This window comes from Anomaloglossus baeobatrachus, chromosome 5 (assembly GCF_048569485.1).
Source record: "Anomaloglossus baeobatrachus isolate aAnoBae1 chromosome 5, aAnoBae1.hap1, whole genome shotgun sequence".
NCBI lineage: Eukaryota > Metazoa > Chordata > Amphibia > Anura > Aromobatidae > Anomaloglossus > Anomaloglossus baeobatrachus.
The window spans coordinates 530,826,802-530,849,694 of NC_134357.1; the positions used below are offsets into that span (position 1 = coordinate 530,826,802).

At 49.3% G+C, this 22,893-nt stretch overlaps 1 protein-coding gene across 1 annotated transcript in view; it reads right to left on the reverse strand.

The window, feature by feature from the left end:
* The window catches only part of LOC142312171 (uncharacterized), a 159,162-nt gene that overhangs the window by 114,472 nt on the left and 21,797 nt on the right, over positions 1–22,893 (reverse strand). Inside the window, exons 2-6 of the mRNA XM_075351073.1 lie at positions 9,840–9,989; positions 9,531–9,710; positions 9,334–9,457; positions 9,153–9,250; positions 8,860–8,950 (exon numbers count right to left, since the gene is read on the reverse strand). Coding sequence (XP_075207188.1) covers positions 8,860–8,950; positions 9,153–9,250; positions 9,334–9,457; positions 9,531–9,710; positions 9,840–9,917 — 571 coding nt within the window. The 5' untranslated portion in view covers positions 9,918–9,989. The remainder of the gene's footprint in view (positions 1–8,859; positions 8,951–9,152; positions 9,251–9,333; positions 9,458–9,530; positions 9,711–9,839; positions 9,990–22,893) is intronic.

Below are 22,893 nucleotides of genomic sequence, written 5' to 3' on the forward strand. Positions count from 1 at the left end.
ACCGATGATACGATTATGACGCTTTTGCGCTCGTTAATCGTATCATCTAGGCTTTACACACTACGATGTCGAGAGCGACGCCGGAAGTGCGTCACTTTCAATTTGACCCCACCGACATCGCAGCTGCGATGTCGTAGTGTGCAAAGTACCCCTAAGCCTCTTAACAGGACTTCCTAAGTTGTCAGTGTGATGCCCCTGATGCTTCAGTCACCACAGGGTACTGCATCTCACTTAAGGTGCAGTACTCATCCCGGGTAAGGAAGAGGTTAATTGCTAGTGTTCAGCACATTCACAAACGACACACAGATAGGGGCTTCCCACCGAGGTTGGCCTAGGGTAGATAGGGGGGTGGCCATCACGAGGCATGGGACTTTCTGGGTAACTAGGACAACCACTTGGGGAAAAGGAAGGCGCATCTATTCATATAGTCAGTTACCCCTGGGTACAGCTTGGGGTGAGGAGCACAGTTCAGGCCTCACCTTGCACTTTTGGGAGCACTACAGGACCCGTGGCTTGGAGCAGGCAGCTCAGCCCGGCCTTTACACAGCTACCAAGGATTCCAAGGTCTGCGGAGAGTGCAAGAAACACCCGCAGCCCGTTCCACATACCAACTATGGGATTGGAGGGACCCCCGACCAGAAAGGACACACAGTGGGAACACCGGCGGTGACCTCTGAATTATCCGGGATCGGCTCGAGCCCATCACGGCAGCGGCCGGCACTCCAACGGTGACAACCGGACTTGAGTAAAAGACCTTGAACTGCAACCACTGAGTCAGACCATCATTGCCGTCGCCCCACGCTCTGGCGCCAACGGCCACTACCACCCCCATCATCCTCCCTGGGGCCTAGTTCTACCTGTGGGGAGGTGAACCATCCCGGCTGGGACACCATCCACCCCAGAGGACAGCACCCGCAGCGGCGGCTAATCCCTGGCCGTATACCACAGGTGGCGTCACGAGACAACAACTCCCAAGTTCCTCAACCCCTTCATCCTCATCTCCCCACAACCATCCTCCTCCACTTTCCCTTTCGTGGACACCTCAGCGCCACGAAACCGGGCAGGTCAACCCGTGACAATCCCCTGACCTTCACCGGCCTGGTAACGAGTATTCCCCAGACCCCGTAGGGTGCTCCATCAGCTATATTCTATTCTATTTTGCAGTTTAGAGATCTGGGAAGGGAAGGGTCAGCATCTTCTAATTTCAGAGAGTAGGTTGCGTTCTCCGGGCTGTAAGCTCTGGACAGAACAGATCTCACTCCAACAGAAGGACTTCCAATGCCCAAAGTAATAGGGACAGTTCTGGTTAGAAAGAAAATGGTGACTACATGATTGTGATGTGGCTATATTACACAGCAGATATAACAGCAGCAACCAGCAACTGAGAAGAATCTGTTACTTTTTTTTTTTTTTATTTAGTGGTTAACCCCTTAAGGACCGTGGGCAGTAAAATTACCTCCTAAGCGGTCATAGTGTAATCTTGCGGCCAGCCAACGGGGATCCGCGCACGTCAGCTGATTTAAACAGCTGACATGTGTGCCTTGCAGGCACGAGTGGATCCGTGTTCCACCCATGCCTGATAACCCCTTAAATGGCGCTATCAAAATGTGACAAAGCTATTTAAATCCCCACTGCAGTAAATCTTTACTCACCTGGCTCAATCGGCGCCGCAATGACGTGATCACTGTAAGCCAATGGTTGTCATGGTAGCACAGGGTCATGTGATGACTCCTGTAGCTAGCATGAGTCACTTCCTGTTTCACTCAGCCGAGTGCTGCCAGTGACAAGAGGTAAGTATTGCTGGTGATCAGAGCTGTGATCACCAGAAATATATGCGCAATCAGACTAGTAAACCTAAAAAAATAAAAGTATTAAAAATTTTAAAAAAATAAAAAAAAAAAACTAAAAAGTTCAAATCACCCCACTTTCGCCCCATTGAAAATTAAAGGGTTAAAAAATATACACATATTTGGTATCGCCGCATTCAAAAATGCCCAATCTATCAAAATATAATATAAATTAATCTGACAGGTAAACAGCATAGCGGAAAAAAAAATCCAAACGCCAAAATTACGTTTTTTGGTCACCACAAATTTTGCGAAAAATGCAATAACAGGTGATCAAAACGCAGAAAATGGTACCATTAAAAATGTCAGCTTGGGACGCAAAAAAATAAGCCGTCACTGAGCCCCAGATCCCGAAAAATGAGAACGCTACGGGTCGCAAAAAATGGCGCAAAAGGTGAGCCACCTTTTTGGACAAACTTCTGATTTTTTTTAACCCCTTAGATAAAAGTAAACATATACAAGTTTGGTGTCTACGAGCCTGTATCAACCTGAGGCATCACACCGACATGGAGAAACCAAAAGCAACAGCTGATAAAAGATAGAAAGTACAATAATGTATATAAACCAAAAAAAAAAAACACATAAAATATAAACTTTAATAATAAATTTAAAAGATAAAATGCACCAAACAAAAACCTAATCTAGTGTAGTGGGAGGTATTTTCCTAAAGCCCTCTGACTCTGGCTGCTCTGGGATGCGACACTTGTCATCCTGGACATCTATCAAACTGATGAACCCAGTGAATCCCACAGGGAAAAATGCGTCGGGACAACGTTTTTCTTGAGGACCCTGACTACTGGACCTCCTACCAGATGAGTGACAATGATTTTTTTATGGCATATTAGTGCTCAGTCATATTAGTCTGCTTTTTTTTAATGATTATTGTTTTTCACTGTATTTTTGGGTGTTCACTTGTTTGTATAGTGTAGGATGATTTAGGGACTTTTAGGGTCTCCAGTCGGTGAATGGGGGCGCCACAACTCAAGGGCGTCATACCCTCCATTGCTAGGTAGGGACAGAATTAGGACTCATTAGGGCCAGCTGTATCCCTGTAACATTATATCCCCCCAGCCTGTATCATATTGCAATCAGGCTTCAGCAGTAGCTACTGTCCGTGATTTGGTGGGGGTTGAATGTATATTGTTCTCCTCTGCAGGGGGCTTCCCTAGTACACAATCTCTGGAGACTGTGTCTAGGAACTTCTTTCTAACTAGTAGCTACAAGTAGCAAATGTTAAGGGGGTGGATCTAAGGAGAGGTGGGAGATTCAGCCACATGTTTTTTAGTTTAGTTATGCTTTGTTGGGTGAAGGGCGAGGACCTGTGCTGAGGCCAGCTCCTTTTTGCCCGTACATGAACGATTGGACATTGAGGATCAGCTGCCACGCTCCTGGATTTAGGGAACACATATGAGGACTGTTGCATTCTCCTTGGCGTCGGATTGCCCCAGATCTGTTTCCTTTGTGTGGACTCTAAAGAACCATTTGGATATTGGATGTTTTATGCTCACTGCCTCATTAAATCTTCTTGGATTATTCATCGGTCTGGTGTCCCTTACTACTCTGTCGCATACCCCGTCACAAACTGGTGGCAGCGCAGCTGGATCAGAGCAGAAGAAATGGAGGACAATGGCCCATCAACGTCTGAAACCAGAACCTCAGGATATAGGAACTGGACTGTGGTGAGCCTACAAACAAAGGCCTGTGAATTAGGAGTCGGCTACAAAGGACTCTCTAAGGAGCAACTAATTGAGGCATTGGAAAACGCTTGCCTGCAAGATGGCACCGAGGAACAATTTCCACAGCAAGGGGAGGAAAGACGGGAGCTGGAGGTAAATACCCAAAAAAGTCAATGGGTTGTGTGGTATGAGGAGGAGATGGCACTGCTGGGAGATGAGGTCACCATTGAATATAAGATGGATGCCATTCGCAGAACTCAAGAGAGGGCATTGCTGGAGAGGAGGTTTGCTGTGGAAGCAGCTAGAGGCTCCAGACAAACTGTAACCACAGCACCCACTATGAGGGAATTCTCCAGAGTGTCCCGCAAGGACTTTAAGCCACTTAATGAAGCTGCAGGCAACATTGAGGTCTTCTTCCAGGACTTTGAGCATCAGTGCCGATTAATGGAAGTCCCAGAAAGAGAGCGAGTCAGACACCTGGTTGGCCTCTTGGAGGGTGGAGCTGCCGACGCCTATAGAGCTATGGACCCTCAGTGGAATTGTGAGTATGGGAGATAAAACAGACCATTCTGGAACATTATGCCATGACCCCAGATACTTATAGGACTCAGTTCTGTACGTTAGCCTGTGATGGAGAAGTGTCTTTCAAGATGTATGCCCACAAACTGAAACAAGTATGCCATCGCTGGCTGGAGGGAGAGGGGGCCTTAATTTGGGAGACCTTCCTCCAGGTCATCCTGAAAGAGCAGTTCTATGCCAGGTGCCCTGCTGAAATCAGGAAATGGGTGCATGAGAGAAAGCAGTCACCTGTGGAACAAGCTGCCGCTCTAGCTGATGAGCTTCTCACGATCAAGCCTCAATGGAAAAGGCTACTAGTCAGTGAGAAAAAAAACTACTAGCTCCCCAACACCAGTGGTCCCTTGTACTTTGGCCTCCAATGTTCACCGTCCCACTAGACTACCAACACATGGCGGACCCCGTGTGAATGTGCCTCCTATTACTCCTGCCTCCTCTTTGGGAGTACGACGTGGAGAAAGAATCATAGAACGCAGATGTTATGGATGTGGGCAGCCTGGTCATCTGCAAGCTCACTGTCCAGGTGTTCGGAGGCAAAACAGTTACAGACCCCCTTTGCCTGTCCATTATCTACAGACACCCTCTACAGGAGAAGAGCTGGATTCACTCCCTGATGATTTGCCAAGTGACTCTGATATGTTGACTTCCCTACCAGGAGTCTATGGGGTGCGAGCCACAGCCACCCGTTTTTCTGATCTTCAGCATAAACATCTACAGGAGGTCGCGTTGGATGGCCAAAAAGTTGTTGGCTTTCGTGACACTGGGGCTTTTCTCACCATAGCAGATCCCCGAGTAATTCAACCAGAAGCAATACAAAAGGGACCAGGAATTGCCAATGAATTGGCTGGAGGTACTCAAAGATACATTCCAAGAGCGAGTGTGACCCTGGATTATGGCTTTGGGGCAAAACAATACATGATTGGTGTGATGAGCGGCCTTCCTGCAGACATTCTTCTAGGGAATGATGTGGGGAATCTTCAATGCCACTTTGTCAGTGCGATAACCAGAAGTCAAGCCAAGAGAGCAGCAGATGTGGACGTGTTCAACACATCAATGGAAATGAGGACACCTAAACTACCGTCACAGCCGGTGAGTGATTCTTCTTGTGGGTCTCATATGAATGTCACTTGGGATAAAGTTCAGTTTAGACAAGAGCTAGAGACTGACCCCACCCTGGCTAGCTTTAGAGCTCGGGCTGAAGTAGGGCAGTTAGGAGAAAATGGGGAATAAATTATAAGACAAAATGGACTTCTATATCGAGTTACCAACACTGACTCCTTAGATAAGCCCTGGACTTATAGCAAACAGCTGATTGTTCCTCAGAAATACCGAATTTCCCTATTACACCTTGCTCATGACATTCCTACTGCTGGCCATCAAGGGAAAACCCGCACCAAGAGACTATTGACTCAAATTTTCTATTGGCCTAGAATTTCTCAAGCAGTGGCGCATTTCTGCCGAACCTACGACATATGTCAGCGTAGAGGGCGTCCTGGAGATCACCCAAAGGCACCCTTGGAACCACTCCCTATCATAGAAGAACCCTTTCAAAGAGTAGCTGTTGATATCCTTGGACCTCTGGCTAAACCAAGTAAATCTGGAAAGCAGTACATTCTCACTGTTGTGGACTACGCCACCCGATATCCAGAAGCCGTGGCCTTGTCAAGTATTTCTGCAGCCAAGGTGGCCGAGGCCCTTGTTACCATTTTCACCAGAGTAGGATTCCCAAGTGAAATCTTATCGGACCAAGGCTCCCAGTTTATGTCAGAGTTGGTGCAGTGTCTGTGGCGCACCTGTGGAGTACGAGCAATACGAACCACAGCATACCATCCTCAAACCAATAGACTTTGTGAACGGTTTAATCAAGCACTGACAAATATGCTAAGGGCCTTCACTGACAGGGATTCAGACTGGGAGAAGTCCCTACCCCATCTCCTGTTCGCCTATCGGGAAGTTCCCCAGGAGTCCACTGGGTTTTCCCCCTTTGAACTACTCTATGGAAGAAAGGTCAGAGGACCGTTAACTCTGCTAAAGGAATATTGGGAGGGGCAAGTTGAAGATACAGGAATATGTCCTGAAGCTTCGTGAAACCCTGGCTCAACTTGCTAGTTTGGCTCAGAATCATGTGCGGATGGCTCAAACCAGACAGAAGACATGGTATGACCGCAAAGCACGCTATCGAGAATTTGTAGAGGGACAACAAGTCTTAATGATTGTTCCCCATCGGCAAAATAAACTCCAGACAACATGGGAGGGTCCCTTCCGGGTTCTCAGAAAACTAAACAACACCAATTACCTTCTTGCTCTAGATGATCAGGGTCTAAGACAAAGGACTGTCCATGTGAATATGATTAAGGAGTACCATGACTGGACATTACCTATGATAGCAAGCTGTCGGCTGGCATCAGAAGATGGTCAGGAGGATGAGGACCCATTACCTGATCTTGTTGAAGCAGCCAGAGCCCCATCCACTGTGGAACAGGTTCCTCTGAGAGATCACTTAGAAAAACAAATGCTGGGAGTGCTCCATCAGAGACAGGCTGCTTTCTCATCCCGACAAGGTCGAACCACAGTAACCCAACATCATGTGGACACTCAGGGCATTCGTCCCATACAGCAGGCTCCCTACTGGGTACCAGAATCAGTTAGAAACATCATGCAGCATGAGCTGGAGGAGATGTTACAGCTTGGGGCGATTCAGGCCTCCCATAGTCCTTGGGCCTCTCCTGTTGTGTTAGTACCCAAGAAAGATGGGAGTACTCGATTTTGTGTGGACTACAGACGACTAAATGACCATACCATCAGTGATGCTTACCCAATGCCCCGCATTGATGAACTTCTAGACCGGCTAGCTGGGGCACGATACGTCACCACCTTGGATCTCAGTAAGGGATACTGGCAAATTCCCCTGACGGAGGAAGGTAGAGAAAGGTCGGCTTTTATAACCCGCTTTGGTCTGTGTGAATTTCTAAACATGCCTTTCGGAATGAAAAACACCCCTGCAACCTTTCAGAGAATGGTGGACCAGATCCTCCGGGGATGTGGCGACTTTGCTTGTGCCTACCTGGATGATATTGCCATCTTCAGCCACACATGGGAGGAACATCTGAATCAAGTAGCTATTGTTCTTGACCGGATTCTCGCAGCAGGCATAACTATTCGACCTGATAAATGCCAATTGGGGATGGGTGAAGTCCAATACCTAGGGCATCGAGTAGGAGGAGGGAAGTTACGTCCTGAACCTGCCAAAATCCAGACTATTAGAGACTCGCCTGTACCCCAAACCAAGAAACAAGTTATGGCTTTTTTGCGCACTGCCAGTTATTACCGAAAATTTGTTTCTCATTTCAGCTCTGTGGCCAAGCCCCTTACAGACCTCACAAAGAAAACTATGCCCCGGCTGGTGATCTGGACTCCAGTCTGTGATGAGGCTTTTAACCGGCTGAAGGACGCCTTGGTCTGCGACCCTGTTCTGGCTGCTCCAGACTACAAGAGGAGATTCATTGTGCAAACGGATGCCTTTTCTTATGGACTGGGAGCTGTACTCAGCCAGGTGAATGCAGCCGGGGAGGAGCACCCCATTGCCTACCTCAGCAGGAAACTGCTGGACCGAGAAGTGGCCTATGCACCTGTTGAGAAGGAATGTCTGGCTGGAGTATGGGCCCTTAGGAAACTAAGGCCGTATCTGTATGGGCGAGAATTCACTGTGGATACTGATCACAATCCCCTCACCTGGCTGAACAGAGTCTCTGGGGACAATGGACGCTTACTACGATGGAGCCTGGCTCTTCAACCCTATAACTTTACAATACAATATAGAAGGGGCAGCCAACACCAAAATGCAGACGGATTGTCCAGGCAAGAAGAGCCCTGAGTCAGGTCCGCCATGTTTACGTGCACTTGACAAGCGACCCGTTGAGGTCACTAGTCCGTGCACAAATTGAGGGGGGAAGGGGTTGTAACATTATATCCCCCCAGCCTGTATCATTTTGCAATCAGACTTCAGCAGTAGCTATTGTCCTTGATTTGATGGGGGTTGCATATATATTGTTCTCCTCTGCAGGGGGCTTCCCTAGTACACAATCTCTGGAGACTGTGTCTAGGAACTTCTTTCTAACTAGTAGCTACAAGTAGCAAATGTTAAGGGGGTGGATCTAAGGAGAGGTGGGAGATTCAGCCACATGTTTTTTAGTTTAGTTATGCTTTGTTGGGTGAAGGGCGAGAACCTGTGCTGAGGCCAGCTCCTTTTTGCCCGTACATGGACGATTGGACATTGAGGATCAGCTGCCACGCTGCTGGATTTAGGGAACGCATCTGAGGACTGTTGCATTCTCCTTGGCGTCGGATTGCCCCAGATCTGTTTCCTTTGTGTGGACTCTAAAGAACCATTTGGATATTGGATGTTTCATGCTCACTGCCTCATTAAATCTTCTTGGATTGTTCATCGGTCTGGTGTTCCTTACTGCTTTGTCGCATACCCCATCACAATCCCTACCCCCCCCCTTTTTTTGGTATTGCTAATTTTAGTGTTACTTCTTGTATTTTCCCCTGCACTATATTAGGTTTTTGTTTGGTGCACTTTACCTTTTAAATTTATTATTAAAAGTTATATTTTGTGTGTTTTTCTTTGGTTTATATATCACATGACACATTTTTACCATATAGTGAACACGGTAAATAAAATATCTCAAAAACAATCATGCAATCGCACTTTTTTTTACAATTTTTCAGCACTTGAGGGTAAAGGGGTTAATACTAACGTGGGCGGTTTTCTGTAGGTATTTCCTCTTTACTCCACTCATCACCCCTCACATATGTCTCTGTAGTATTAATATGGGTTAGATCTTCACCCTGAAACAAATATTGTAATAGTCACAGACAGATGGATAAGTCACATCTATGATCAGCTCTAATCCTGCCATCTTCACTGTTCTCATTACACAAGTATAAAACATATACAGTAATACTGGAGGATAAAACAAGACTGAGCACAAGACCTTCACAGCCGTCTACACATCATAGGGGGATTTTATGACACCTTCTCTCCATCTACCTGATGATCCTGAGGAACATTGGGATTTTCTTGTGTACAGTCCTGTGGGAGAAGAGGACGGGGACATCTCTCTGGTGTTGTCCGATTACTGGATAGAACTGGAGGAAACACATACAGGGACTGAATTCATTTTTTACATACAAATAATTATAGGCAGTGTGTATTTAGTCCTGTCTATTACATGGTGATGTGAGGGGCTGGGGATCCTCCATCAAGACGTCCTTGTACAGATCTTTGTGTCCTTCTAAATACTCCCACTCCTCCATGGAGAAAAAGATGGCGACATCCTGACACCTTATAGGAACCTGACACACACAATGACACCATCATCCCCCGATCCCTTCATAGCGTTATTGTATAATGTCCCAGCAGTGTCACCTCTCCAGTCAGTAGCTCAATCATCTTGTAGGTGAGCTCTAGGATCTTCTGGTCATTGATGTCCTCAAGTATCAGGGGGTGAGGTGGAGGCCCCGTAATTGGGCTCAGGGGTCTTCCCCATCCCTCAGACACAGGGTCCTGACAGCGCTCACTAGAGGTCTTCTTCACTATTGTGTAATCCTATTTATGGAGAGACACATTAATAAATCTCACTACAGACATTTCCAGAGTCCTCACCTCTCCAGTTCTGTCCATCTGTTATTACCATAGAGAAAAATGGTGTAATGTGATGTCATCAGAATCTCTCACCTCTTCAGTAAGCCGCAAGAGGATCTCTAGGGTGAGGTGGAATATCCTCTCCACCATCTTGACCTTGTCACTAGCCATCCTAGATGGGTCAATCAGGAAAATTCTCTTCTATAGAAGATCTCCACTGAGAGGATCCGATATTGTAGAGACCTGAATAGGAATAAGATGACAACGCAACATCATAAAGAATCCTATATAATAATGCAATCACCGGAGATGGGGGAAACATATGAGATATAATGTGTGGTTGTTGTATTCTTAAATTGTATACACTGGAACATTTGCTGACTTGGCAACAATCAGCTGGTGCCATTCACTGGCTATTTTGGTTACTGTTTATTTACTAATACTATTTTCCAGTATTTAGTTTGTTCTTTAAATATATTAATAAATCCTATATATTTTAGACCACACACAACAAGCAGTTTCTTCCTCGGAGTCTTCAGATGAATACGTTTCTCATAGACTCATCTTCCATAACGTAATTCTCATCTCATTTACCGACACTGGAATCTGCATTAGCAATACTACAGGAGATATTCATTACAGGAGAAGAAGGGAATTTTGTTTACTTACCGTAAATTCCTTTTCTTCTAGCTCCTATTGGGAGACCCAGACAATTGGGTGTATAGCTTCTGCCTCTGGAGGCCACACAAAGTAATTACACTTTAAAAAGTGTAACCCCTCCCCTCTGCCATACACCCTCCCGTGCATCACGGGCCCCTCAGTTTTGGTGCCAAAGCAGGAAGGAGGAAACTTATAAATTGGTCTAAGGTAAATTCAATCCGGAGGATGTTCGGAGAACTGAACCATTAACCAAAAGAACAATTGAACATGAACAACATGTGTACACAAAAAAACAACAGCCCGAAGGGAACAGGGGCGGGTGCTGGGTCTCCCAATAGGAGCTAGAAGAAAAGGAATTTACGGTAAGTAAACAAAATTCCCTTCTTCTTTGTCGCTCCATTGGGAGACCCAGACAATTGGGATGTCCAAAAGCAATCCCTGGGTGGGTAACAGAATACCTCGATAAAAAGAGCCGGAAACCGGCCCCCTCTTACAGGTGGGCAATTGCCGCCTGAAGGACTTGCCTACCTAGGCTAGCCTCTGCCGAAGCATAGGCATGCACCTGATAGTGTTTAGTGAAGGTGTGCAGACTCGACCAGGTAGCCGCCTGACACACCTGCTGAGCCGTAGCCTGGTGCCGCAAAGCCCAGGACGCGCCTACGGCCCTGGTAGAATGGGCTTTAAGCCCTGAAGGAATCTGAAGCCCCGATGAACGGTAGGCTTCAAGAATCGGTTCCTTGATCCACCTAGCCAAGGTTGACTTGGAAGCCTGAGACCCCTTACGCTGGCCAGCGACAAGGACAAAGAGCGCATCCGAACGGCGCAGGGGCGCCGTGCGAGAAATGTAGATTCTGAGTGCTCTCACGAGGTCTAACAAGTGCAAATCCTTTTCACATTGGTGAACTGGATGAGGGCAAAAAGAAGGCAAGGAGATATCCTGATTGAGATGAAAAGAGGATACCACCTTGGGGAGAAATTCCGGGACCGGACGCAGGACCACCTTATCCTGGTGAAAGACCAGGAAGGGGACTTTGCATGACAGCGCTGCTAGCTCAGACACTCTCCTAAGTGAAGTGACTGCCACTAGGAAGGCCACTTTCTGTGAAAGGCGAGATAGAGAGATCTCCCGCATCGGCTCGAAAGGTGGCTTCTGGAGAGCCGTCAGCACCTTGTTAAGATCCCAGGGTTCTAGCGGACGCTTGTAAGGTGGGACTATGTGGCAAACTCCCTGCAGGAACGTGCGGACCTGCGAGAGTCTGGCTAGACGCTTTTGAAAAAACACTGAAAGCGCCGACACTTGTCCCTTGAGAGAGGCAAGAGACAAACCCTTGTCCAATCCTGATTGAAGAAAGGAAAGAAAAGTGGGCAATGCAAACGGCCAGGGAGCAAAACCCCTATCCGAGCACCAGGCTAAGAAGATCTTCCAAGTCCTGTGGTAGATCTTGTCGGACGTTGATTTCCTGGCCTGTCTCATGGTGGCAATGACATCTTGAGATAAACCTGATGAGGCTAGGAGCCAAGACTCAATGGCCACACAGTCAGGTTGAGGGCCGCAGAATTCAGATGGAAAAATGGCCCTTGAGACAGCAAGTCTGGTCGGTCTGGGAGTGCCCACGGTTGCCCCACCGTGAGGTGCCACAGATCCGGGTACCACGACCTCCTCGGCCAGTCTGGAGCTACGAGGATGGCGCGCCTGCAGTCGGACCTGATCTTGCGTAACACTCTGGGCAGTAGTGCCAGAGGGGGAAATACATAGGGTAGTCGAAACTGCGACCAGTCCTGAACTAACGCATCTGCCGCCAGCGCCCTGTGATCCTGAGACCGTGCCATGAATGCCGGGACTTTGTTGTTGTGCCGAGACGCCATTAGATCGACGTCCGGCGTTCCCCAGCGGCAACAGATCTCTTGAAACACGTCCGGGTGAAGAGACCATTCCCCTGCGTCCATGCCCTGGCGACTGAGAAAGTCTGCTTCCCAGTTTTCTACGCCCGGGATGTGAACTGCAGAGATGGTGGAGGCTGTGGCTTACGCCCACAGCAGAATCCGCCGAACTTCTTGGAAGGCTTGACGACTGCGTGTGCCGCCCTGGTGGTTGATGTATGCAACCGCCGTGGCGTTGTCCGACTGTATTCGGATCTGCCTGCCCTCCAGCCACCGCTGGAACGCTTTTAGGGCTAGATACACTGCCCTTATCTCCAGAACGTTGATCTGCAGGGAGGACTCTGTCGGAGTCCAGGTTCCCTGAGCCCTGTGGTGGAGGAAGACCGCTCCCCACCCTGACAGGCTCGTGTCTGTCGTGACCACAGCCCAGGATGGGGGCAGAAAGGATTTTCCCTTCGACAAAGAAGTGGGAAGAAGCCACCACTGAAGGGAGGTCTTGGCTGCTCTTGACAGGGAAACGTTCCTGTCGAGGGACGTCGACCTCTTGTCCCATTTGCGGAGAATGTCCCACTGAAGTGGACGCAGATGAAACTGCGCAAAGGGAACTGCTTCCATTGCTGCCACCATCTTCCCTAGGAAGTGCATAAGGCATCTCAAAGAGTGTGACTGACCCCGAAGAAGAGATTGGACCCCTGTCTGTAGTGAACGCTGTTTGTCCAGCGGAAGCTTCACTATCGCTGACAGGGTATGAAACTCCATCCCGAGGTAAGTCAGGGATTGGGTCGGTGTCAATTTTGACTTTGGGAAATTGATGATCCACCCGAACCTCTGGAGAGTCTCCAGGGCAATGGTCAGGCTGTGCTGGCAAGCCACCCAGGAGGGTGCCTTGACTAGGAGATCGTCTAAGTAAGGGATCACCGAGTGGCCCTGAGAGTGTAGGACCGCCACCACTGTTGCCATGATCTTGGTGAAGACCCGTGGGGCTGTCGCCAAGCCGAATGGCAGTGCCACGAACTGAAGGTGTTCGTCCCCAATGGTGAAACGCAAGAAACGTTGATGTTCGGGTGCGATCGGCACATGGAGATAAGCATCCTTGATGTCTATCGATGCTAGGAAGTCTCCTTGTGACATTGAGGCGATGACCGAGCGGAGAGATTCCATCCGAAACCTTCTGGTGCTGACATGCTTCTTGAGCAGTTTGAGGTCTAGAACGGGACGGAAAGATCCGTCCTTTTTTGGCACCACGAACAAGTTGGAGTAGAAGCCGTGACCATGTTCCTGAGGGGGAACGGGAATCACCACTCCTTCTGCCTTCAGCGCATTCACCGCCTGAAAGAGTGCAGCGGCTCGCTCTGGGGGCGGAGATGTTGTGAAGAAACGAGTTGGAGGACGAGAGCTGAACTCTATCCTGTAACCGTGAGACAGAATGTCTCTCACCCATCGGTCTTGGACATGTGGCCACCAGGCGTCGCAAAAGCGGGAGAGCCTGCCACCGACCGAGGATGCGGTTTGGGGAGGCCGAGAGTCATGAAGAGGCCGCCTTGGTGGCGGTGCCTCCGGCGGTCTTTTTAGGCCGTGCCTTAGACCGCCATGCAGAAGGGTTTCTCTGGCCCTTCTCCGACCTGTTTGACGTGGAGGAACGTGACTTGGCCGAGGGCTGAAAGGACTGAAACCTCGATTGAAACTTCCGCTGTTGAGGTTTGTTTTGTTTAGACTGGGGTAAGGACGAGTCCTTTCCCTTGGATTGTTTAATAATTTCGTCCAATTGCTCGCCAAACAAACGGTCGCCAGAAAATGGCAAACCGGTTAAGAATTTCTTGGAGGCAGAGTCTGCCTTCCATTCACGTAGCCACATGGCTCTGCGGACTGCCACCGAATTGGCGGATGCTACCGCTGAACGGCTCACCGAGTCCAGGACGGCGTTCATGGCGTAGGACGAAAAAGCCGACGCCTGAGAAGTCAGAGACACAACCTGCGGAGTAGCGGTGTGTGTGACCGCAGGAATCTCAGACAGACAAGCTGAGATAGCTTGGAGCGCCCACACTGCCGCAAATGCCGGAGCAAAAGATGCTCCTATGGCTTCATAGATGGATTTCATCATGAGCTCTATTTGCCTGTCAGTGGCATACTTGAGCAATGAGCCATCTGCCACTGAAACCACAGATCTGGCCGCCAGCCTAGAGACTGGAGGATCCACTTTTGGACACTGAGCCCAACCCTTCACTACTTCCGGGGGGAAGGGATAACGTGTGTCATTAAGGCGCTTAGTAAAACGCTTGTCCGGGTATGCTCTGTGCTTCTGGACAGCATCCCTGAAATTAGAGTGATCGACAAAGGCACTCCGTGTACGTTTGGGAAACCGAAACTGGTGTTTCTCCTGCTGTGAAGCCGCCTCCTCTACAGTTGGAGTTGGAGGAGAAATTTCTAGCACCTGGTTGATGGACGCTATAAGGTCATTTACTATGGCGTCCCCTTCAGGTGTATCTAGATTGAGAGCACCGTCAGGGTCTGAGCCCTGAGCTGCGCTTTCCTCTTCATCCTCTAGAGAGTCCTCATGCTGAGACCCTGAGCAGCGTGATGAAGTGGAGGAAGGTCCCCAGCGAGCCCGCTTCACCGGTCTGGGACTGCGGTCCGAGTCGGAGTCCTCACCGTGGGACTTATGTGTCACCTCAGGAGCAGATTGCTGCGCCAACTGAGGAGGACCCGGGGACGAAGAACGCACAGTGCCCTGCATCTGTGTTGTTGGTCTGGACTGCAAGGCTTCTAGTATCTTCGCAGACCATTTGTCCATAGACTGAGCCATGGACTGTGAAAGCGACTCAGACAGTTTGTCAGCCAAAACTGCAAACTCTGTCCCTGTCACCTGGACAGTGGGAACCGGTGTCTCTACCTGAGCCGGGGGTCCCACCAGTGCGTGAGGCTCCGGCTGAGTGAGTGTCACAGGGGCCGAGCATTGCACACAATGAGGGTAGGTGGAACCTGCAGGTAGCATAGCCGCACATGAGGTACAGGTTGCAAAAAAAGCCTGTGCCCTGGTACCCTTGCTCTTTGCAGACGACATGTTGTTGTCCTCCAAGAGATCAGTAAGGGATCACCGTGAACACTGAGGGATATATATAGCCCCAAGTTACAGTACAGCCGAACCAGCCAATGTATATACAAAGGATATATATATATACAGTTCGGCACTCTGGGGAGTCCAGCACCGGCAGACCGGTGTGGCTTACCAACCGCTCTGTGTGGCCACCAGATTCCCTGCCCCGGGTCTCCCTCAGCTGCAGCCAGAAGTTCTCCACCGCAGACTGTGCTGAAAAAATGGCTGACGGCGTTCTCTGAGGAGGAGGGAGGCGTGGGCGTAGTCACAAAAGTGCGGGAATCTGGTGCCCCAGCGTGAGTAGTGAGGGGGCGGAGGACAGCTCAGTGTACTCCAGCCCTCACTGTCGGCGTCATACCGACCGTCCCGCCCTTTTCCCTGACTGGCAGGCCTGGGGGCGGGAGAATCCAGTACTAGGCCGCAAAAGCCGGGGACTAAAGTTAAAACCGCGGCCGGCCGGCAGTGCACGGTCGGCGCGGTAGTCCCGGACCCATATCCACGCAGCAGTCGCTGCAGCGTCCGGGCCCAAGGTGCTTTATGCGCCGTCCCAACGGGGACACAGAGTACCTGTGGATGCAGGGCCATGTCCCTGACGATACTCCGTCTCCTGTCCGGCAGATTCCCCCAGGGGCTGCGGAGGGAGACCGGTCCCAGTGTCTGGATGACCGGATAGGATCCCACTTCCCCAGAGCCCCTAAGGGATGGGGAAGGAAAACGGCATGTGGCTCCAGCCTGTGTACCCGCAATGGGTACCTCAACCTTAACAACACCGCCGACCTGAGTGGGGTGAGAAGGGAGCATGCCGGGGGCCCCATAGGGGCCCTCTTTTCTTCCATCCGATAAAGTCAGCAGCTGCTGCTGACTAAAACGTGGAGCTTGCGTGAATGTGTGCCTCCTTCAACACAAAGCAAAAAACTGAGGGGCCCGTGATGCACGGGAGGGTGTATAGCAGAGGGGAGGGGTTACACTTTTTAAAGTGTAATTACTTTGTGTGGCCTCCAGAGGCAGAAGCTATACACCCAATTGTCTGGGTCTCCCAATGGAGCGACAAAGAAATGAGAAATAACGACTTCATCATGAGGAAGACATCTTCATTTTCTACTACAGATCTATAAACATTTGTCCAGAATCCATCACTGACTCCATCCCCACCATCCGCCTATATGTAAGTTTCCAGTCTTCTCCGGGCTGTAATCTTCTGTAATGTTAGATCTCATGGCTGATTTACGTAGAAGCTTGGAGGGATTTTAATTTATAGAAACACCCAGACAGGAGGTATTTGAAACAAAGTCTACATATACTGTACAGTGTTTAGTTAAGCAATTTTTTATTATTTTCCCCCCCCTGGGTATTATATTTTTTTCTTTCATTTCCCTTTATGCTTCTGTATATTAAAAGAAAATCGCCAGAAAAAGAAAGGTGTCAAAATGTTACAAATGGAAAAAAAAACATGCAAAAAACATGAGACGTGATTCTTTTTATCAAATGGTAAACATTAGATTAAAAAAAATACTTTTTTGTGTACCACAATGTTCATATTTGAACAGAAAGGGTCAAAAGGCGCTATGACAATTGGTGAGTTTAAAGGTGAATGCCGTGTGACAAGTACATTGTAGTGTCCAGTACATTGTAGTGCTTGTAGATTGTGGCTCATGCTCATGCTTCTGGAAACCTCCACCCTGTAAATTAAGTTGGCCTTCATCAGTAGAACAGTGCCAAACATGTGGACGTTAATTGTGGTTAAGGCTATGTGTGCACTAGAAAAGTGATATTTCTCAAGAAAATTTCTTGAGAAACTTCTGGGAGTTGAAGATTACCGCACCTGCGGTAAAAAACCGCACCAAAACAGCGGGAAAAACGCATGCATTTTTGCCGCGGTTTTTCCGCAGGTTGGTCCCTGTGGTTTTTTTATGCTGTAACTGCAATAAATAATATAGATAATAGATCGATAATCGATAGATAGACAGATAATGGATAGAGGGAAAGATAGATAGATGAATAGATAGATAGATGAGAAAGACATATATAATGTCCCACCCCCCCTGCATATTCTAAGCTGGCACCCTTTAGTGACTTTCATGTGGCACTAAAGGGTGCCTAGCCTTATATTTAGCCAAAAAATAAATAAATAATTTAAAAAAAAAAAATGACGTGGGGTCCCCCCATCTTTTGTAGCCAGCTAGGGTAAAGCAAACAGCTGCAGCCTGCAGACCACAGCTGGCAGCTTCACCTTGGCTGGTAATCCAAAACAGAGGGCACCCCACGCTGTTATTTTACATTAAATAATTTAAAACAAAAAACGTGGGGTCCCCCCCAAATTGGATCACCAGCCAAAGTAAAGCGGACAGCTGTGGTCTGGTATTCTCAGACTAGGTAGGTCCACTGTTATTGGACACTCCCCAGACTAAAAATAGCAGGCCACAGCCGCCCCAGAAGTGGCGCATCCATTAGACGTGCCAATCCTGGCGCTTCGCCTCAACTCATCCCATTGCCCTGGTGCGGTGGCAAACGGGGTAATATATGGGGTTGATGCCAGATGCATAACTAATCCCTGGGGTTGGTGATGTCACGCGTCTATTAGATACCCGACATCACCAACCCAGTCAGTAAGAAATAAAAAAATAGACAACAAAAAAAGTTTTATTTGAAAAACCACTCCCCAAAACATTCCCTCTTTCCCCAATTTATTGAAAAGAACAATCAATTCCATGTCCGGCGTAATCCAATAAGGGGGTCCCACGACGATCCATACCATAGTCACTGTCCCAGTCAATGAAGAACAGAATGTTCCCCATTGGCTGGGAGAGCAATGCAGTGACCTGAGCGAACATCAATAGGTCAGCCCAGGTCACTGCAGGGGATTACCAGCGCTGACTTCAGGAAGTTAGATGAGATCATTACCTGCAGTGACGATCTCCTGCTATGCTGATGTCAGCGCTCTCACTGCCTTCCATACCCGCCGCGTTCTCAGCAGTATCGCGAGAGCCCGTGACGTTACCGCTAGTGACAGTCTCGGGCCGCCCGCGAGACGGGCCTAAACGGCAGTGACAGCGCTGACGTCAGGAGGCAGGAGATCGTCACAGCAGGTAATTATCTCATCTAACCTCCTGACAGCAGCGATAGTCATCCCCGCGGCTGCCAGCGCTGCACACGCTGCTGACACTGCGGGCAGACACTGACATTGCTGTGCTGGCAGCCGCGGGGCTGGAGCGGAACACAGACTGCACGCGCACCTGGAGGTCACACGGAAGTGCTTCCGTGCAGCGTCCAGGTAGTGTGACGTGTGTGTTCACTCTGCTCCGCTTCCTCTTCTGTCATAATGACATCACTTCCTGCAAAACCGCAGGCAGTGATGAGCATTACCACAGGTGAACCACGGCTATACCGAGGGTATACCACACATCGTTTGCTACCTGCGGTATACCCGCGTTATTTCGCGATTACATTACAGTGAATGGAGTGAAGTACCGCAGGTACCTGCGGAAAAGAAGTGACATGCACATTTTCTCAAGAAATCTTCTCAAGAAATTCTGCTCAAAGAATTTTCTTGAGAAAAAAACGCAGTTTGCCAAATGCTATTTTTTTTCCCCATAGGTTTTGCTGGGAAATGTCTGCAGAAAGATTTCAAACATTTCTCAAGAAATTTCCGCGGTAAAACCGCGGGTAAAAAAGCAGTGTGCGCACAGGGCCTTAGGCACATCGTGGGAATCAGAAGGGAGAGGGGCTTTTGGATTTGGGAGCGCAGATTTTGCTGGATTTCGTTTTTGGAGGGATGAGGGGGCATAGCGTTTTTCGAGAGCCTTTGTGTTACCAGTAACGTGGAAGCCCCTATATTTCTGTAAACAGATGATGGATCTGAGGAGGACTTGTGTTTTTATAGCTTGAGTTGAATGCTATTTGGTGGCGATTTAGGTACAGAACATTTTGGATCAGTTTAATTGTGTAATTATTTCAGGGTTTCTATCAACATCTCCGAAATACGTGATTCAGGTGAAACCCCCCATGAATCCTTTCACTAATGAGGCAGCAGAGTTACTCCGGACTTTATTTGGCCTCCGTTTAGCGATGTCCGTCTTTTTAAAGGTGAACAAAACTGATAATGACCGCACTTTTGTGCATGTCTAAAATAAGGCGTAAAAAGATGGACACCGGTGGATCACAGGCCAGACAAGAGGTCAAAGTGACTCCCTCATTACAGTGAATTTTCTTAACCGTAGTCTTAATGGAGATAATCAGCAGCTCTCTCATAAGGAACCCAGGAAATTCAGCCACTTCTAATGTTTGTGTGTATGGGAGAGAGAAATGTCAGCCGACTGTTATGTAATGTGTATGGGGCCATAGCCGGCTTTACCTATGTGCAAGTGGTGCGGTCGCACAGGGCACCGGCAGGCCGACAGCAGAGGGGGCGCCCAGGGAGCAGAGCTGTTTACTTTCACTTTGCTGCTCCTAATGCACAGGCTCCAGCAGGGAGTGCCACCCTCCCCTCCGCGTACAGTCGGCCTCCTGCACAGGCTCCAGAAGGGAGCGCCCCCCTCCCCTCCGCGTACTGTTGGCTCCCTGCACAGGCTCCAGCAGGGAGCGCCCTCCCCTCTGCGTACTGTCGGCTCCCTGCACAGGCTCCAGCAGGGAGTGCCCCCCTCCCCTCCGTGTACTGTCGGCTCCCTGCACAGGCTCCAGCAGGGAGCGCCCCCCTCCCCTCTGCGTACTGTCGGCTCCCTGCACAGGCTCCAGCAGGGAGCGCCCCCTCTCCCCTCTGCGTACTGTCGGCTCCCTGCACAGGCTCCAGCAGGGGGCGCCCTCCCCTCCGCTCTTCATACTGTCAGCTCCCTGCACAGGCTCCAGCAGGGAGCGCCCCTTCTGCGTACTGTCGGCTCCCTGCACGGGCTCCAGCAGGGAGCGCCCTCCCCTCTGCGTACCGTCAGCTCCCTGCACAGGCTCCAGCAGGGGGCGCCATCCCCTCCACTCTTCATACTGTCGGCTCCCTGCACAGGCTCCAGCAGGGAGCTTCCCCCCTCCCCTCCCCTCCGCGTACTGTTGGCTCCCTGCACAGGCTCCAGCAGGGAGCGCCCCCCCCTCCCCTCCGCTCTGCGTACTGTCAGCTCCCTGCACAGGCTCCAGCAGGGAGCGCCCTCCCCTCCGTGTACTGTCGGCTCCCTGCACAGGCTCCAGCAGGGAGCGCCCCCTCTCCCCTCTGCGTACTGTCGGCTCCCTGCACAGGCTCCAACAGGGGGCTCCCTCCCCTCCGCTCTTCATACTGTCAGCTCCCTGCACAGGCTCCAGCAGGGAGCGCCCCTTCTGCGTACTGTCGGCTCCCTGCACGGGCTCCAGCAGGGAGCGCCCTCCCCTCTGCGTACCGTCAGCTCCCTGCACAGGCTCCAGCAGGGGGCGCCATCTACTCCACTCTTCATACTGTCGGCTCCCTGCACAGGCTCCAGCAGGGAGCTTCCCCCCTCCCCTCGGCGTACTGTCGGCTCCCTGCACAGGCTCCAGTAGGGAGCGCGCCACCGCCACCCCCCCTCTGCATAGTGTCTGCTCAGAGGGGGGAGGGGCGGCAGCACTACCGGAGATACTGCTTCAACAGCCCCACTGAAATCCTGCAGCCCAGGAAGTGACTGTATGTGAGCATAATGCTGTGTGTCATCTATAATGTATTATGTGCTGTCTGTATGTGTTATGTATAACATGTGTGTGTCCTGTATACTGTGCAATAGCTAGCTGTCTATCTCTCTATTATATGTCTATATCTATGTATCTCTATCCCTCTATCTATCATATATCTATCTGAGGCTGTGTCTCTGTCTCTATATCAGTCTCTGTGATTCTATGTTTGTGTCTCTGTCTGTTTCTGTGTGTCTCTGTGTGTCTCTTTGTTAGTCTATGTGTGTCTGTCCCTGTGTGTCTCTATATCAGTCTCTGTGTCTCTGTCTGTGTGTGACACTGTCTCTATGTGTGTGTCTGTGTCTCTGTGTTTGTCTCTATCGACATTTTATTATCTGACACATTACCTGTCTTATACTAACAATGTCCTTTGTTGCCTATAGCAACCAATTACAGCTCCTATTAATGACCTGTAGCTCCCAGCTTCATTGATTTTAATGTAAGCAGGTTTTTCGGCAAATAACTGTAAAGCACGGGGTTAAATTTTCCCTTGAAAACATGGACTATGACGTTCCCCGAGTCACATGAGGCGTCTGTGCAAAATTTTGTGATTGTAAATGCGACGGTGCTGATTCCTTTAACGGACATACACACACACACAGCTTTATATATTAGATTATACACCCTACATGTACATGTCACGCATAGTGTGTGATGTAATGTAATTCTGAATATTGACCTGCCATATCCTATAGGTGTGTATAATGCGCTGTGTTAGGATTTCACTTCACTTCGAGTAGTTGTCATCTGATCGCTCACTTGTGATTTGCAATGTGTGGTCATCTGCAGAATGACGTCTCCTTCTGTTTCTCTCAAATTGAAAATTATAACAATGAGAATATTATAACAATGAGAGAAGCAGGAAAAGATATCATTCAGCAGATGACCCCCAGTCTGCAAATCACTGGTGAGCGATTACACGACCACTCAAATTGGCAAATTAAATCCTAACAGTGTATATTACACATTATGGGGGTTCGACTAGTCTATGTGCAGAATGTCAGGGGAGATCCCGGTAAGTCCAGGGCAGCAGAGCAGGGGGAAGCCGTTGGGCACCGGCCTCCCGGGCTCCTCGTCCTGACTGCATCATCCTCGGCAGAGATAAAATGTGTTTTATCTGAAATGTGGAAGCATCAGAGTAAAATATACACGACTGCAATAATGGAGCCGGTGTCTGATTCCTTCCACACAGGGGTCGTGCAGGTGAATCAGTTGTCAGATAACTTATTTTGTAGAAAATACCATTGGAGTCTCATATGTTACATGGCGTCACTGCCGTCTGCACATCACATGTAATGGTTTAGGGTATGTTCACACGGGGCATATTTTTTTTTACCATAAATATGCAGCGTTTTTGTCCCAAGAATGCACCGAAAACGCACCGCGGCAAAAACGCATAAAAAAATGCAATGTGTTTTTGACGCGTTTTACCGCGTTTTGCCCAATGCGGTTTTTAAGTTTAATCTATTGATTGGAGGATTCAAAAACAAAAACGCAAAAAGAACTGACCATGCTGCATCTTCAAAAACGCAGCCAACAAAAGATACCCAGTGTGGACAGCAAAATCGAAATCCCATAGACTTTGCTGGGGGAAGGAAATGCATGTATTTGGTGCATCTTTGTGACCTCAAAAATGCAACAAAAGATGCACTGTGTGAACTTAGCCTTAAGCGGGGTTTGAACGCTGCGACATCGCTAGCATCGGCTAGTGATGCCGCGTGCGATAGCACCCGCCCCCGTAGGTGGCACGATATGTGGTGATCGCTGCCGTAGCGAACATTATCGCTACAGCACCTTCACACGCATATACCTGTGCAGCGACGTCGCTGTGACCGGCGAACCGCCTCCTTTCTA